The 17,521-nt window shown below is 38.7% G+C and overlaps 2 protein-coding genes across 2 annotated transcripts; one reads left to right on the top strand and one right to left on the bottom strand.

Moving 5' to 3' along the window:
• Positions 1-10,716: 10,716 nt before the first annotated feature.
• On the bottom strand, positions 10,717-16,258 carry LOC5567788 (anaphase-promoting complex subunit 4). Its single transcript, XM_001657641.2, has 4 exons — positions 15,985-16,258; positions 15,813-15,929; positions 12,731-12,876; positions 10,717-12,668 (listed from the first exon to the last, which is right to left on the bottom strand). The coding sequence occupies exons 1-4, from the start codon at positions 16,112-16,114 to the stop codon at positions 10,764-10,766; spliced, it is 2,298 nt and encodes a 765-aa protein (XP_001657691.1). The 5' UTR covers positions 16,115-16,258; the 3' UTR covers positions 10,717-10,763.
• Positions 16,259-16,346: 88 nt separating this feature from the next.
• LOC5567789 (single-stranded DNA-binding protein, mitochondrial) lies at positions 16,347-17,188 on the top strand. Its single transcript, XM_001657642.2, has 2 exons — positions 16,347-16,534; positions 16,611-17,188. The coding sequence occupies exons 1-2, from the start codon at positions 16,447-16,449 to the stop codon at positions 16,940-16,942; spliced, it is 420 nt and encodes a 139-aa protein (XP_001657692.1). The 5' UTR covers positions 16,347-16,446; the 3' UTR covers positions 16,943-17,188.
• Positions 17,189-17,521: the final 333 nt, after the last annotated feature.

Raw genomic sequence — 17,521 nt, 5'->3', positions numbered from 1 at the left:
CACTCTATACGGACAGCATGACCCAACTAGATATATGGCAACGAAATTTATCATCTTTTCGATTTTAATATCACCATGACTGAGATTCTGAGATTAACCTCGCGCTCCAAAAGTTTTTGCAGGTCTGGATAAGATTTTACTGATTCATTCGGTGCAAGGAGAAATAACTAGGTTCTAGGATTTTCCTCTTGTTTCCCGTGAATTCAACAAAATCGCATTCTGAATGTTCTTAATCACCCAAATAATATTATGCGATTCTAAAAATAATGTACTATTGCATTGATTCTTATAACTCGTAAAAGTTTAACTATAAATATGCTTGTCGAGATTTGTGGGAGGCCCTCAAATTTGGGGCAAACATATTTTTGCCAAAACATACTATTTGTCTTCTACCATTTGTAATGTTAAGCACAACATTCAGCTGCTAAATAACGGTGTTTCAGACAAATGTTTAGTTGGTACCACACAGCTATAATTATATGGTCGTTTTTTGTAAGAAGTGCCGTCAGCGTTCATAAGCTCCCACAGGTGGTAAAATTCAAATGTTATAGCATAAAAATTGCTCGTTCGCTTAGATTTAGTATTTATTCATCTTTTTTTCTTTTTTCTGGCGTTACGTCCCCACTGGGACAGAGCCTGCTTCTCAGCTTAGTGTTCTTTTTATGAGCACTTCCACAGTTATTAACTGACAGCTTACTATGCCAATGACCATTTTTGCATGCGTATATCGTGTGGCAGGTATGATGATACTTTATGCCCTGGGAAGTCGAGAAAATTTCCAACCCGAAAAGATCCTTGACCGGTGGGATTCGAACCCACGACCCTCAGCTTGGTCATGCTGAATAGCTGCGCGTTTACCGATACGGCTATCTGGGCCCCCATCTTTGGAAAATGTATTTTCTTGATTGTTGATTTTACATACTGAATATTACCAGTTCTGACTAGTGATCCATAATATCCAGGAAATGATTGTTTACCACGGTTATAGATCACTTCCAAACAATGTAGATTTCTGCCATTTTAAGCATTGGATTCAACATTTTCAGGCAACAGCACTTAGGATAGAACTCATAGAACATCAAGGTTTGTAGATTTCATTTTAGCAGACACAAATGGGTGAAAACTTGGTGTGGAGCGGAAACAGTACATGTCTCATGTCGTTTTTCTTTATTTGCACCGCCTGCACCGTTTTCCCACCGGTGTAGCAAAAGCTGCACCCAAACCGTTCTTTTATTCCGCAGGTAGCACACCGTTTTTGCACTCGATCGCAAACGGTGCAGAAATTTCTACACCCTGATCGAGCTGGGTGTAGCAGGTAGTGCACTCTTTTCACCAATACATGTATGGTTCTTAGCTGTCAGTGGCATTCTTGTTTTGGTTGGTTTTGTTGCGTTCGGTAACGAACAAGCAAGGTTCTACATTTTCGCTCATTTCCGACTGAGCGGATAAAATGGATTTATTTCAGAAAGGATCCTTTCAGAAAGAAAGAAATACACGGAGAAAAAAAAATAGTAATTCCAACCAATTTTCGGTTGTTTTCAAACTAAATTTTAGGTTGAATTTTGCCCAAACAAATTATTAGTTTGAATTTACCACTTCGGTTGTTTGAAACAAACTAATATTCAAAGTTATTTTCAAAACAACATGAGAATTAAAAACAACAAAAAGTTGATTTGAAACAACCATAAAATTGGTTGTTTATTTGACAGCTGCAAAATCAACCAATTATTTAGGTTGTTTCAAACCAGCTGAAGTGATTTGAAACAAACAAATTTCATTTTGAAATAAACTAATGCGTTGTTTGAAACAACCGAGTGTTTTGGTAGTTTGTCTCTACTTTCTTATTGTTTTTTTTTCTTATTATTATTAATTCAAAACTTCTTTGATGTGTTTATATGTACTTTATTGGTATTTTAAGAGTAACTTCGCATTTTACCACTAAAAGAAATAGAAATAATGGTTTTGGTTGAGCGATAAAAATCCCCGAACTCCAATTTCCACTTGTTACCGTTTGTATTGCTTCCATTGCAGCTATTTTCAAAAAGAGAAATCTGATGAAATAATCCAGTCGAATCGGCGAAAAAATCATTTTAACGGTTGTTCGATTCCTTTTACTTTATCTGCAAGAAGTTAAATAGAAATAAAGAAACATAACTCAAATTATTACATCTATAAATACCTATAAATATGACTCAGATGGAGGGAATTCAGTTTCCGATATCTATGGTACCACTGTAAAGGAATCGTCTAAAATTTACGGAGTTTTTTTAAAACACCATACGGCTAGCTAGTTGAATAAAAAAGCATAATTATTGAACTTTTCACTAATTATTTATGACAATTATTTTACCGGATAGAACTTTACTAGATAACGACTGATTCTAAATATGCTCAACAATTTTCTCAAGATGGCTGGCTCTTCAGCCCAAATAAATTTAGTACTAATGAACCGCTGCTGAATGGCGATTTCCAACAACCCAATGAATGGTAAAAACAATGCACACATTTGTTAGAAACTACAAATATATTTGTTTATAACAACAAAAATCTGATTATAATTAAACATATATTTCAGTTTGAAAATATCTAAGAAAACAATTTGTTTCAACAAAAAACTTCAGTTAGATTTAACAAAAAATCAAGTAAAAACAACTAATATTTTAATTTGAATTTCAACCAAAAATTTGGTTGTTTCAAACAACATGGTTTTCTCTCCGTGTATCTAAGCATTTATAAATGAACATCACTGCAAGAAATACATATTACATAAGTATAATATGGGAAACTATGAAGCATGAGTAAAAAAAAATCTGAGTAAATTTCAGAAAATTCAACTGAAAAAAAAACGTGCCAAAATATTCAGCAGCGGCTGGAGCTGTATGTTTCCATATTTTGAACTCGGATTACAAAATCTCTGCTTCTATATTTTTTTCAAAAACAGTCGATTGCCGAGAATTCGATATTGATTTTTTATTGGCAATGATCGATTTCCATTACTCTTTTCGCATTATTAAAAAATAACGAATTAACCTTTTACATCGTGAGCTAGAAACATTGCGTAAGTATAAATGTTGATGAAGTTATAAGCCAGAGAGAAGATCTGTGAAGTGTTGATATATGAACATTCTTAATTCTAAATAATTTTTCTTGAATCACGTAACATAAATCATGGTTATAAATTCCCAGGGAAATAAATTTATTTTTGTATACCAAACATTTGTTTTCGTACACGATATAGTAATGTTTTCATCCAGTGCTGTAGAACCGTTAACAAACTATCCAAAAAAAAAAAATGAATCTAATGTTTTTTAATCCCTTACAGTACATCACGAATAACAGAAACAGCTGTTCCACAGACAAACAGACGTAACACTTAGAACAACTCCCGATCAAAATCATAGTCACGATGACATGTACGCCCAATGCTAAAATCGGTGTGTTTGGCCGATGGACCAACAGATGGCGGTAGTGTGTAAACGTCAAACGCGAACAAAAACGATGCGAGCGCTGCGGGTGGTGGATTGGCCACCCAACATATATTTGAATCGGCCGTTAAAAAGGTGGTCGATGGACATCGGTGAGAGTGTGACGTCTGTTTGTCTGTGGCTGTTCTATCTGTTTGAAAATTGATATTTTGTTTTGATTGACGCCTTCACTAACACCATCATATGCTGTCAAAATATTGCACCGAAACCGTTCTATTTTCCGGTGTCAATTGTTACACTCGCACGGTGCACCGTCGAGAATAATCGAAAACGACATCAGTTACTACAATGCAGTATCACAAAAAAATGTCCAAAAACATAAAACTTGAACAGCAAATTATTTAGAGGTGACATATGCTTCCAAACAAGCAGAATTTTCATGGTTTATTTATTTTTATTTATAATAATCACCGTCTTCGAATTAAAATCGTACAGACTGAACCACTTAGCACTAATTTACGCATACTTAACACACAGAGAAACAGACGTAACACTTAGAACAACTCCCGATCAAAATCATAGTCACGATGACATGTACGCCCAATGCTAAAATCGGTGTGTTTGGCCGATGGACCAACAGATGGCGGTAGTGTGTAAACGTCAAACGCGAACAAAAACGATGCGAGCGCTGCGGGTGGTGGATTGGCCACCCAACATATATTTGAATCGGCCGTTAAAAAGGTGGGCGATGGACATCGGTGAGAGTGTGACGTCTGTTTGTCTGTGGCTGTTCTATCTGTTTGAAAATTGATATTTTGTTTTGATTGACGCCTTCACTAACACCATCATATGCTGTCAAAATATTGCACCGAAACCGTTCTATTTTCCGGTGTCAATTGTTACACTCGCACGGTGCACCGTCGAGAATAATCGAAAACGACATCAGTTACTACAATGCAGTATCACAAAAAAATGTCCAAAAACATAAAACTTGAACAGCAAATTATTTAGAGGTGACATATGCTTCCAAACAAGCAGAATTTTCATGGTTTATTTATTTTTATTTATAATAATCACCGTCTTCGAATTAAAATCGTACAGACTGAACCACTTAGCACTAATTTACGCATACTTAACACACAGAGAAACAGACGTAACACTTAGAACAAATCGCGATCAAAATCATAGTCGCGAAAACATGTACGCCCAATGCTAAAATCGGTGTGTTTGGCCGATGGACCAACAGATGGCGGTAGTGTGTAAACGTCAAACACGAACAAAAACGAGGCGAGCGCTGCGGGTGGTCGATTGTCAACCTACCATATATTCGAATCGATCGTTAAAAAGTTGGTCGATGGACAGCGATGAGAGTGTGACGTCTGTTTGTCTGTGCTTAACATCTAAACAATTCTACTTATTCGAGTTTTAAACACATTTTTGCACATATCGAAGTCAAATTGATCGGAAACAACATTGAAGGAACGAAGACAAGAGTCGAACGGATTATTGAAACCATAATTAGTGCGATGGTAAGGAATCAATGAGAATATAACCGAGGTGAGGAAGAAGACATTCAGTGTGCGTGACATCCGTGTACGGTGTTTCACAACTACAAGCGAGCGAGCTCCCATAAGAAGCCGTGTAAATTAGTGACGTAGTTATTTTTGTTTACGTTTTTTCTCTTTACCAATACATAGCCATTGCTTCTTCTTCCACACCTTAGTATATATTCTCATTGGTAAGGAATCGCAATCATGGGAGTGTTTCGCAGTCGTCGAGAAGGGATTTGCAGAGATATTTGCTCGAGAAGCGCAGGACAGTCTATAGCACCGTTAAGAATGTCAAATACAAATAGACGTTGCATTTTTACACGCCTGACAGTCAGCGGTTCTAAACTTATCAGTTGGCAGCGATCCGGATACGGAGGAAGATTGTCCGGATCATTCCAAGGAAGGGAGCGAAGTACGAAACGAACAAACTTCTTTTGAACGCGTTCAATGGAGAGTATCGGTGCAACATAATACGGTGACCAGACAGAGGCCGCGTATTCAAGAATGCTCCGCACTAAACTGCAGTAGAGTGTTTTCAAAGCATAGATATCAGTGAATTCTGAAGCGTGGCGCCGGATTAGTCCCAGGACTGAAAAAGCTTTAGCAGTCGTGATTCCAACGTGTTCATGAAATTGTAACTTAGCGTCGATGGTAACTCCCAGGTCGCAGATCGAAGCTACACGTTCTAGATGTGCAAATTCCATGTGGTACTGGTGGGTAACGGGGTTGTTGGAGCGAGTGAAAGTTATAACTTTGCATTTATCATTATTGACACGCATACCGTTGTCGCTGCACCAGATCAGCAAAGTGTTGAAGTCCTCTTGCAGCGCAAAACAGTCAAGTGATGAACGTATGATACGGTAGAATTTGAGATCATCGGCGAACGAGAGTTTGAAAGATGAAAGGCACAAACACAAGTCAATCACAAAGATATTGAATAACAGTGGACCCAATACGCTACCCTGGGGCACTCCAGACGTTACGTTGATTTGACGGGACCTTGATGAGTTGACCACTACTTGCGCAGTACGAGCGGATAGGTACGAAAAAATCCACTCCGTGAGCCAATCCGGGTAGCCAATTCGCTTGAGTTTATCGATGATTAAAATATGCGGAACCGTATCGAACGCTTTTGCGAAGTCAACATACACTGCGTCAACTTGATTTCCCGACTCTATCTCCCGTGTCAGCGAGGTAACGTAGCACATCAGGTTTGTTGTTGTTGAGCGATGTCTCATGAATCCGTGTTGATACTCGGATATTATCGGTGCAGCTACGGTGTAGAGGGCATTGTGCATCAGTTTTTCGAAAATTTTGCTCAAGCAACACAGTATTGAAATACCACGGTAGTTTCTGACTCGGTTGATGTTCCCTGACTTGTGGATTGGAACGATGAAAGCTGTCTTCCACACGGAAGGAAATGTTCTTTCGCTCAGAGATCGATTAAATAAAAGCGTGACAGGAGTGACAAGTTCTGCAGCACATTTTCTCAGGAGCAGTGGTGGAATGCCGTCCGTCCCGGGTCCTTTCTTACAGTCCAGAGTGTAAATGACATTCAGCACCTCATCGGCGGTGAACTGCATGATGGGGAAGTTAATGTTGTGCGAAGGAACATGCGCAAAGCAGTCCTGACGGGGTACAGGAGACGATTTTCATGGTTGCAGGGTATCTCAAAAGTGTAAACTATCTGAAAAGCGCTTTCAGGTTTTATTTATTGATACATTCCTAATTCCTTTCTCTACTGTCCATAAAAGAGCATTTTACCCTTGTTTCCAGCTCCAACACTACTATTCTTTTGCAGTAATATGTGACCCATTGTTAACTTTCGCCAAATTATGTAATACAAATGTATTGAGTTAATAATCTCTTGATTTTGCGCACTAATCTGTAATATGAAAATTGATCCATAATATGGTTTTCAGAAACTGATAAAATTTTTAATTTTTATGCAACCCTACACTCAAGATAGTTTACTAACCGAAGTTCCAATTTGAAACGATTCAATTCTTGCTTTTACATTAAAATTTTATTTTTTCTATGTTGTTTTATTGAATTTAAAATGTTACTCAACACTATTTGATCCATAACTGTGGGGCCATGGTATATTGAAAAAAGCACTAGAGCAACCTTTGGAGGAATTCTTGAAAGAATCATAGGAGACAATCTAGGAGCAATCCTTGAAGATATTCCTTAAAGGAAGATTCAAATATGATCGCCATCGTTTTTCAAGAGATTTCGTCGAACGCTTCTTCTTCTTCTTGGCAATAACGTCCCCACTGGGACAAAGCCGGCTTCTCAGCTTAGTGTTCTTATGAGCACTTCCACAGTTATTAACTGAGAGCTTTCTTCGCCAAAGTTGCCATTTTCGCATTCGTATATCGTGTGGCAGGTACGATGATACTCTATGCCCAGGGAAGTCAAGGAAATTTACATTACGAAAAGATCCTGGGCCGACCGGGATTCGAACCCAGACACCTTCAGCATGGCTTTGCTTTGTAGCCGCGGACTCGTAACTACTCGGCTAAGGAAGGCCCCCAAATTCGTCGAACGCTACCAAGATGTAAAAATCCCTAAGTGTATCCTTGGATTTCCTAGCGGAACCTGTACAAGGTGACCATGTGGCCACAATGGTGAAATATGATCCTAAGCTGCTAGTATCTTTATATCTAGGGGTCCATCATATCAATACAGAGTCAGAATTAGGGCGAATGTGAACACTAATATATTGTCAGTAAAATCGGTTTGAAGTTCAGCGGATATAATTTCAATTCTATATTATGTCTCCGATCGATTTAATCGCATGATGCATTTTTGTATGATCCATTACAATATTACTTTTGTAACAAACCATTTGATTTATTTTCATATTATGAACAACATGTTTAAATAAATAAAAAAGCATCATGCGCCATTCATCAAAATTGAGGATTGTTACGCCCTCGTCCTTCTGCTTTGACTATCATCAGCTTCGCCGTTTTGCTACGCTCTTTCACACGAACCTTCTTCACTATCGACCTTCTGCACACTCAGTTTTAAATGCGCCCTGCTGCCACACTCAATCGCAAATGCGCCCGGTTATCGCAAAGGGGGAAGATGGGCGAAATTGACATCAGAGTTCGTATCGAAAGATAATATCAAATGCGCCTTTATGTTTTTCTCACATATTTCGTGAAAAAGGTTATTTTTAAGAAACAGTTGTGCATTATATGATTGTAATTTATCAAATAAACTGTTAGGTGAATAAAACTCAATTTGTTTACATTTGTCAGGCCGTAAATCTGGTACTGTATTGATATAATGGTTTAGTTGATGTTTTAGAGTGATTCAATGTATTTATTATTGAGCATCCTCTTTTGGCTGCCTTAGGTATCCTGCCACTTAAGCCCTATTTTGAAATTACGCCGTATTTTTCTAAAAATCATCAAAATCGGTTGAAAGTTGACACACGGTGTGTTTCGTAGAACAAGTTTATTACAAAAAAATAGGTAAGTCTGAAACTTCTCCACAATAAAATCTAGGTTTCTCTCGTTCATTTGCTGCTAAAACAAAAATAATCGGTCGGGGGGTCCAAAGTAATTTTATTTTTGTTTGATTTCGAGAGACTTGCACATATGTTTGAATTTGCCTATCTATGTGTTTATGTACATTAGGGCGGTTTAATTAAAAAAATGTTTGAGAATTCAATCTCACATATGTTACTTACTATTCTTACTATAAAAATAGTGTTCTGTGAAATTCGCAATTTTCTAAGTGGTGATTTAACGTGGCCCAAAGACAATGTAGGTTTATATGGAAATTACTATGAAGAAATTTTGAGGTATGTTCCAAACACGCTGTAATGTAAGTACAAACTTATTATCCCATTGTAAAAGCTTATTCTTCAAACCATAATAAAGAAATTTGCTGAAGAGAGAAATTCAATTCGACAGATAGCAGAAGAGATATTCATGAGTTTGTTTGCTATTATTTAGCTTAACCCCTCTAATGGCAGCTTCATTTTTTCAGCACAAGAGTATATTTGAATCGCGATAACTTTTTTGTTTCTCTATATTTTTCCACCATTTTTTCACAACTTTTCTAAAAACTCTTCTACTTTTGGAATCTATGTCGGTATTGACCATTGGTCAACTGGTTTTAAAAATATGTCGGTGTTCCTTGGGGGACCGACACTTCCCATATAAAATTCAAATATGATGTTTTAAGAAGTTTTCAAGATCTCTTTACGGCTAGAGTGGTACCGAAAACATAAAAGCTCATTGCTCAAAAACAGTTGCACCGATTTGTCTAATTTCTTCACAATAGACTTTCATCAAAGTTTAGTTTTGAAAAGCGAATAACCAAATATGAGAAAAAATCTGTAGCCAGAAATAATTACGAGAGTTATGGCTATGCGTCGGTCCCCCAAAGAATTTTGGAATACCTCCGAATATAGATGACCAATGCTCAAAACCGATACAGATTCTGAAAAAAAGAGAGTTTTTTGAGAAGTTGTGGAAATTTTTTTCAAAAATATTGAGAAACAAAAAAGTTATCGCGATTTGAATATTTTGAAAAAAATGAAGCTGCCGGTAGAGGGGTTAATATGGGGTTATAGTACTGCAAACAAGTACAAAAATCCCAAACCCATTTTAGCCTCATGATGTTAGTTTCTGATCTTTTCATAAGCACTGTGCCATTAAGAAAATAACATAAAAAATATAAGATTTGAAACTTCTCAAATACCATCCAAATTTGCGTATTTTTCAGCACCATGGGGCAAGTATATTACATGCCTTATAACAAGGTTTAGCACATGCGAAGCCCTCTACTAGTTAATTCGAATAACTGAAATTGTGTTGTTTGAAAGGCGGATAAGTCACTTTTGTATCTACGGGTCATGCACAAATTACGTCACGCTCCAAGGGAGGGGAGGTGGTTAAGCCATGCGTGACAAGCCTTACAAAATTATCGGAGGACTCATACAGAAAGTGTGACAAAGGGGGGAGGGGTCGAAAAAATTGAAATTTAGTGTGACATAATTTGTGTACCATCCCCTACGAGTAAAAAGAGAAATCTCGCATATTTTATGATCTCGTCCTAAAAGCCATAGCTTGTTATTACTGAGCAAACAAATGGATTTACACTTTATTTCACAATGCTACGACGAAGAGAAGATCCTCCTCTGTCTCCCAGCGATGACAGTTTTTATTTTGGTCCGTTTATCTGCTTAATAACAACGAGCTACACACTCGGTTTTCAATGGTTTTAAGAGTTAAGAGTTTTCTTACATGACCAATTTTAGTACGATTTTCAAGGTTTATCGTGGACAATAACTTAAATGACGTTTGAGACAGGTTTGCAATTATGCGTATATCATATGTCATATACGCTTATTACAGCTCTTTTGAGCAAGAACAACTTTACCTTCCAAGCCAAGGTGTTCAAATGGTTTGATCTTGCAGTTTGTCCCATATCTATGTTCAACGCAATGTGTGTCGGTGCAAAAACACATATCCATGAATACTTCACACAAAATAAAAAAAAATGTTCTGGACCCCCCGACCGATTATTTTGATTTTGGTCGCAAATGAAAGAGCAAAGTCTAATTGTTTTTAGTTCGAAATTTCAGACTTACCTATTTTTTTGTGATAAAGTTACTCCACAAAGACACCGTGTGACAAAGTTATTGCAAGTAAAAGAAAATTTGTTTTATCGATTTTTTTATGTTGGTACTGTGAAGGATATTGAAATATACTCAGATCTAATATTCATCATTAATAATGATTTGTATTGACGTATTGAAGAACATTCAAGATTGTATGGATTCCTTACTATTATCTAAACTACTATTATCCCGCGACGTATCCAACAGATCGTCTTCCTCTTCTTGTGGGTCCATGTCGTATATCCTGATGGTTCGTTGAGATTCGGACACAACCGAGGCCATGTTCCTCGATCCAGACACGGCAATTTTCCCAGCATCCATGCCTTCCAAAAGCTTCAACAAGCCTTCCTCTATGAGTGTGTAGGCATTCACTACTCGACAGCAACTTCCACCGCCATTCGCATCGGATACTATCTGATTGCTGACGAATGGAACCGCTTCCAGTAGTTCCCAGATCCGGTCCAGCGGAAGCTGCATGAAGTAACTACTGGAACGACCTTCGCTAGTTCGCGCTCGCAGCAAAACAGAAAGTGTTTCCCGGTTGTAGAACTGGATGTGCTTGAACGTTAGATCCCCCAAGGCCGACAAACGGGCATCAAAATAGGGCTTCTCCTGAAAACGTAGCCGCACCGAACGAATCATTGACGATGGATTGCATTCCGTTATGACGAGACTGTTGTCGGAGTCGAGCATGGCAAAGAGCGACACGTTGCAATCTTCCACATTCATTTGGGTGACAGTTTGCTGGAAGTCGTCCAATGAATCGTTTCTTAGCGAGAGCATGCTCTTCTGTTTAAAATCTTGACCGATCACCGACACAGGTTTTTCGAAGATCCGCTCGATGCTACTCTTCAGTTGATGGTGCTGTTGGACGAGAGAGCTGTTTTCGTTGTGAGGGAAAATCAGTGGACAAGCTTTCAGGCACTCGTTTTCTTCTTGGAGTTTGGTCCACTGGTTGGAGACGTCTTCCTTGGGTGGGAACACAAGCGGCTTGTCCTCAAGGTACTGACCAACACGTTCTAAATTGAACTTGCGCTTCTTGTGTTCCGAAATTGAATTTTCCTCTTCCATGCTTTCATGATAGTTTGCGTCGAAGTTATTTAGAAACTCCGCCAAATAGTTGATCTCCTGTTGCGTAACGGAAGAACTGTCTTCAGACAGAGTTTCATCCATTAACCGTACGATCACTATATACAACCAACGGAAAAAGATTTTAAAATCTCTCGTGGAAGTATCGATCGTTTGTTGCAACTCATAAGCTTTGATCAAGAAAGACCCGCAGTTGATCAGTGCTTCGTTTGTAACATCTCCCAGTAATGGTTTGTAATAATAAGCGTTGCTTATCATACCTTGTAAGGAATTCAGATGGTAAAAGACGCTGCTAATTGCCGTGTGAAGTGGCTTAACCACCAATTTTTGTATGGTGGAGTAACTCAACTCGATGCTGTTCCCCAGCTTTTTCAGTCCCTTTTCTGTCAAATCCCTCAGCAGAAATTGCTCCAGAGCTGGGGAAGTGCTTCCAAACATAAGCAATTCAAGAAAATCAGCGGATATCGATCCTTCAGTTTGACTGTTGGCGTATTTCGTCAACTTGTTGTCCATTTCCAACAACACGGTTTCCCAAGCCTCGACAATACACTCAATAGTGTCGCTGATGTAGGTCATCGTTCCCAGAATATGTGCGTGCTTGATGGCCAGATTCAACAGCGAAGTCGAATATCGCTGCAGAATATCGTTTTCAAAGACAACCAATTCAAGCCATCCGCCCCTTTGAACGACCACGAACAGTTGCTTGAAGTTTGAACTCATTTTCGCTTCCTTAATAGTACCCTCATCTGGGTGAATTTTTAGAGTCTGAAACACATCCAATTCACAGCAAGATAACATCCCAAATACGGACAAGTTAACGTGTCCATTAGAACTGCCTATGATCAAAAGGTTGAGAATCTGCTTCGAGTAGAACTTCAGAGTGTTGTATTCACATGACTTAGCCGTCGACGAGAGCGAATTCAAACTTGGCAGCGGAGGTAGGAATGTAGTATAATTATTCTACGGATAAGAAGAAAGGTAACTATTCAATAATTTAAATAAGGCAACGTTTTGTAACTTACAATTGCATCTCCACTGGTATCATTGACTGAAACTTCTTTGCTGTTCTCCGTCCAGTTCATACAAGTTATGTCCGATTTGACATTGAAGTTGTAGATTTCTTCTTTATTTTCGATGTTAATCAATATAACGGTCCCATTACTGTAAGCTGTAAATATTAATTAAAAAATCACATTAATTCTCTTACTTAATGGACTGGGAGCCCTTGAATCATTGCCATTCCCATTATAACCAGTCTGCCAAACGTATGGCCCGTGGCCTCATCTCTTTTCGTCCGGCGAAGACCTTGAAGACCTTTCTCATATCTGGCCCTTTTGCTGCTCTACAAACAGAAAGACATTGACACTTTAATGCACACACAAAGCATAAAACACAACAGATTAAAATTTCATAAAAAAACAGTGCTCGCACAACTCCCCGATGAATGTCTTGTTCGGTCGGGACACTCAAGAGTTGTTTTGAAGCGTGAGTAAAGGTGAGCATCGCTACAGAAAGAGAGAGATCCAAAAAAATCCCCGCATTTTTTTTGCACTCTCACTTGAATCGCTTGAGGATCTGTGTTGAAAATTTTGAGTTCAGTTTTTGATTCTCCGAAAAACGGCAAAATCACCTTATCTTTGCTTCGCAGAGGAGTTTCTATCGAGCCTGCCACCGATTTGAGAAAACCGAAACGACCATCCTTTAGTTTTAGCATAGGTATAGTAGCAATCAGTGACATAAGATTGGAATTCAAACGATGTGTACCGTACTGCTTCGAAGTACCGGGCGCTTCGAAAGCCGGACACACGCCTTATTAACAGTATTTTTGGATTAAATTCCGATTTTTTAGGATGGGATCCATAATTACACGCTGTGAACTGACCATCGAAATGTATACATTTTGCCTTACACGCAGCGAACTAGACTATCGAATTTCATACATTTTGCCTTATGAAAGGTGGAACGATTATTGCAATACGAGCGCTTTATGTATCGTTTTAGCATCACTCCACATCAAGGCGTCGATAGGCGCGTGGTGTACGCTCGGGCCTATCGATCGCAAGGTTCTTGGTTCGATTCTAGGTTGCCGCGTAAACGTTTTTTTGTTTTCAAATTCTGGTTTTATAAGGCAAATTTATGAATTTCACCCCGATTTCTTGTAGCGAATTTTCATAAGGGGTTCCTATGTTTATCGATAGTCCATTTGCCTGAGTGTATGAAAGGTGGAATGTGGAACCACAGAAAAACAGACGTAACAGCTAGAACAATTATCGATTTAAAACATAGTCACGTGAACATTTACGCTCAATGCTAAAAATACTTCATTTGGCCAAACGTGAACTAGGTGGCGGTAGTGAGCAAACGTCAAACTCGAACGAAAGTGATGCGAGCGCCACGAGTGGTCCGTCGGCCAACTACCAATTCTCGCATACTCTGAGATAACGCTCTAAAAGCCATTGGTAGCCACGTGTGTAGCTCGTTGTTTCTGAGCAAATGAAAGAATAAGCATCTACACCAACATCACGGGCAGGTAGATAATGATCCTTTCTTCCACATAGTGTTGTTAAATAACATGAAAATCCATTCAAATGCTCAGAAACAACGAGCTACACACATGGTTACCAATGGCTTTTAGGGCGAGATCAGAAGTTATGCGAGAATTATTAGAATTGGGCGCTATTCTGCTGCACGATGAAAATAACTAGAGTGTTACGTCTGTTTGTCTGTGGTGGAACGGTTATTGCAATACGAACGCTTTAAGGGGCTGTCCATTAATTATGTAAGGGTTTATGGGGGGAGGGGGGGTTTGGGATTTCTTACGCGCCATACAATTTATTTTTAATTTTCATACAAAAAATATTACCATGGGGGGAGGGGGGGTTGAAAAACCCTGAAAATTGTCTTACGTAATTAATGGATCGCCCCTTATGTATCGTTTTAGCATCAACTCACATCAAGGCGGCGTCGATAGGCGCGTGGTGTACGCACGGGCCTAACGATCGCAAGGTCCTTGGTTCGATTTCTGGTCGGCGCGAAAACATTTTTTGCTTTCAAAGTTTGGTTTCATAAGGCAAAGCTATGAATTTCAACCCGATTTATTGTGACGAATTTTCATAAGTGGTTCCTACACGCAAAAAAATTGTGCGGTATAAACTACCATTTTAGGGGGTTAACTTAAGCGCTCGCACCGGCAATTTTCAGCAGACCAGAAATGCGCTTGATTTTACCATGTTTGTTGTCGAAATCAGATTGTTGTAAATTCTTTCTGTCAAATGTACCAGTAATGTGGTAGGATGTACCGTAAACATAGTAAATTGGTCTGAAATTCCATGGTAGTTTCAAGAATGGGCGTAGTCAGCTACAATAGTAATATTTACCACAGAATTTTTTCCCGTGTATGTATTTCGATAGTCCATTTGCCTGAGTGTATGACGTCTTGACGAGCTACATACATTTTTTTTTAATTACAACGCTTGAGCATCAATTTTATTTTCACTCAGAATGTATGTAGAATCCGAAGCTTGTTTATCATCATTCTGCTACTGGCTGCGTACACTACTATTATAACAATCCAAGCTGGATTCTGACGAAATCCTGAGCACAATTCTTACAGGATTTTCGGCAAGATTACACACTTAGATTAAATTACTGGGGTTGGTAAAATTTTACTGGGTTTTGGAACTACCGAAAAAGTCAGTAAAATGAAAACTGTCGCCACGCGTATTTTCACCATGTTTTTTTTTTTCGATATATGATATAAAAAGAAAGCTATCTGCAAAATTTCAGTAAAAAATCTCTGTTTTTCGATTTCTGACATTTTTTTAGTTTACTGACTTTTTCGGTAGTTCAAAAACCCAGTTATTTTTACCGAACAGATTGAGTGTGTATTTGAGAAGCAAAAATCTATTTTGAATCTCCTCGACGGAAATTTTTATATTTCCCATAAGTTTTGGAATTGCTATTCTAAAACAATTTGACCTGCCATCTGAGATTTGGCTCGCAATCCAAAAAGGTTGGGCAAGTCTGCGTTATTTTCTGTACTTTCATCAACTTTCCTTGAGATGACATCTGCCCCACTTTCCCCTATTCAAATAAATACCTTACCAATTGCCATCACCTTCTCCAGCGGTCTCCAAGCTATTCCACGAACTAGTAAGCCCTCTTCCGGTGGAGGCAATTGCCACACCTTTTGCCATTTCAGACGATGCAGTATAACTTCTCCTTAAAATTTCTTGAAATTATTATACAGCATTTTAAATAATGGAAAAATACCAACCTTTGTCGTTTCCAATGGCCAACAGGTCCATCTTTTCGCTCCACTTAAGTATGTCCACCCTGTAGCCTACATTTTTGTTACCTATTTGTTTCATTGGATTTCTACCACTGGAATATTTAGACGAGCTCATTTTCCTTGAAAATTTGGTTCAATTATTACGCGAAGTTTTATTAATACAGCAAAAATTTCATAAATGAACTTAGAAGCGAACTCTGCTGCTAAACAATTTTATTTATGTTCGACCGCCCGGTTTTTTTTTGTTTCATGTTTTGATCCTTCTATTCGCGAGCGTTTCTTAAGGGACTTTACCACTCATACATTTTACTATGGGGCTTATGAGGATTCCACTTCGCTAAACGCACTCTAACTGTCATCGTTATTTTGTTTATAGAAATCACCACACCGGCGAAATCGGACTAAATTCCAGTTAATTTCAATTTCGTTTCTACTTAAGAATTCGCAATGTTTACCCGATATAGCACTCGAATCTTCACCAACAATACTGTGCTCCGACGGCTGTATTGCAGTGACCCCGGTCGCATCGAAAAAAGTATGTAATCTGGGCGCTCATTCACGCCAAATCTTCACATGTTTCAACACCATCGTCACCCTTATGTATATTCCAGCGGTCAATAGCGTAACGTTGCTGGGCCGCGTCGGAGCCGATCCGCAGAAGCGTGGCAACGATGCCCATCCCGTGGTTACATTCTCCCTAGCGACACACTCCAACTATCGGTACGAATCCGGCGACTGGATGCAGAAAACCGATTGGCACCGGGTGGTGGTCTTCAAACCGGCCCTGAGGGATGCCGTCATGAGCTACCTCCGGAAGGGCCAACGGACAATGATCAGCGGGAAGATTACCTACGGCGAGATTACGGATCAGGAGGGCAAACAGCGACCTACCACCAGCATCATTGCGGATGATGTAATCTTCCTGCAGAACCAGAATCAGTAGCATTTGTTATGTTTCCATGAAGAGTAGTGCTTGTTTGCGTATGAGTCATTATAGTTTCATTTACCAATACGATTATCTCGCCTTTAGCATCAGGCTGTATTTAGAGAAACTTTTTTTTTTCCAAAGAATTGCATTGAATTTAAAACCATATTTATCATGAACCAGATAAATACAAATCACGTAGTATAGTAGAAAAGTATCAATCAACATGAATAAAACCCTGAATTAATTCATACAGGGCGAAAAGAACCCTCTTTCACTTCCAGACATGAGTTGAAGAATGATTAGTTAACACTTCAGTCGTCGCGCTGTTGTATTTTGTACAACACTGTTGAAAAAACCTCGCTATTCGTTCACAGCAGCAGCGTGGTGATTCTGACGGTGGCGAACCGCGCGACGACTGGAAGGTTAATTTGAAACATATGTTTTATGAGTACAAACGTTTACAGTATAAAATGAATCAAGCCTACCTGATGCACTACAAAAAAAAGTAAATATTTGTTCATTGTTCAATTGCAAGTTTTAATGTATGCATTTTAGTTTAACTTTGATGGTACATATACGGGGAGCCGTATCTTG

Source organism: Aedes aegypti, chromosome 1 (assembly GCF_002204515.2).
Source record: "Aedes aegypti strain LVP_AGWG chromosome 1, AaegL5.0 Primary Assembly, whole genome shotgun sequence".
Taxonomy (NCBI): Eukaryota; Metazoa; Arthropoda; class Insecta; order Diptera; family Culicidae; genus Aedes; species Aedes aegypti.
This window is presented reverse-complemented; position numbering and strand designations above follow the sequence as displayed.

Coding starts and splice junctions, on each gene's coding strand:
- LOC5567789 (XM_001657642.2), top strand. CDS start 16,447: ATGTTTACCCGATATAGCACTCGAATCTTCACCAACAATACTGTGCTC. Junction 16,535..16,610: donor CCCCGGTCGCATCGAAAAAA/GTATGTAATCTG, acceptor TGTATATTCCAG/CGGTCAATAGCGTAACGTTG.
- LOC5567788 (XM_001657641.2), bottom strand. CDS start 16,114: ATGAGCTCGTCTAAATATTCCAGTGGTAGAAATCCAATGAAACAAATA. Junction 15,930..15,984: donor GGCCATTGGAAACGACAAAG/GTTGGTATTTTT, acceptor AGAAATTTTAAG/GAGAAGTTATACTGCATCGT. Junction 12,877..15,812: donor GGAGAAGGTGATGGCAATTG/GTAAGGTATTTA, acceptor TAATATTTACAG/CTTACAGTAATGGGACCGTT.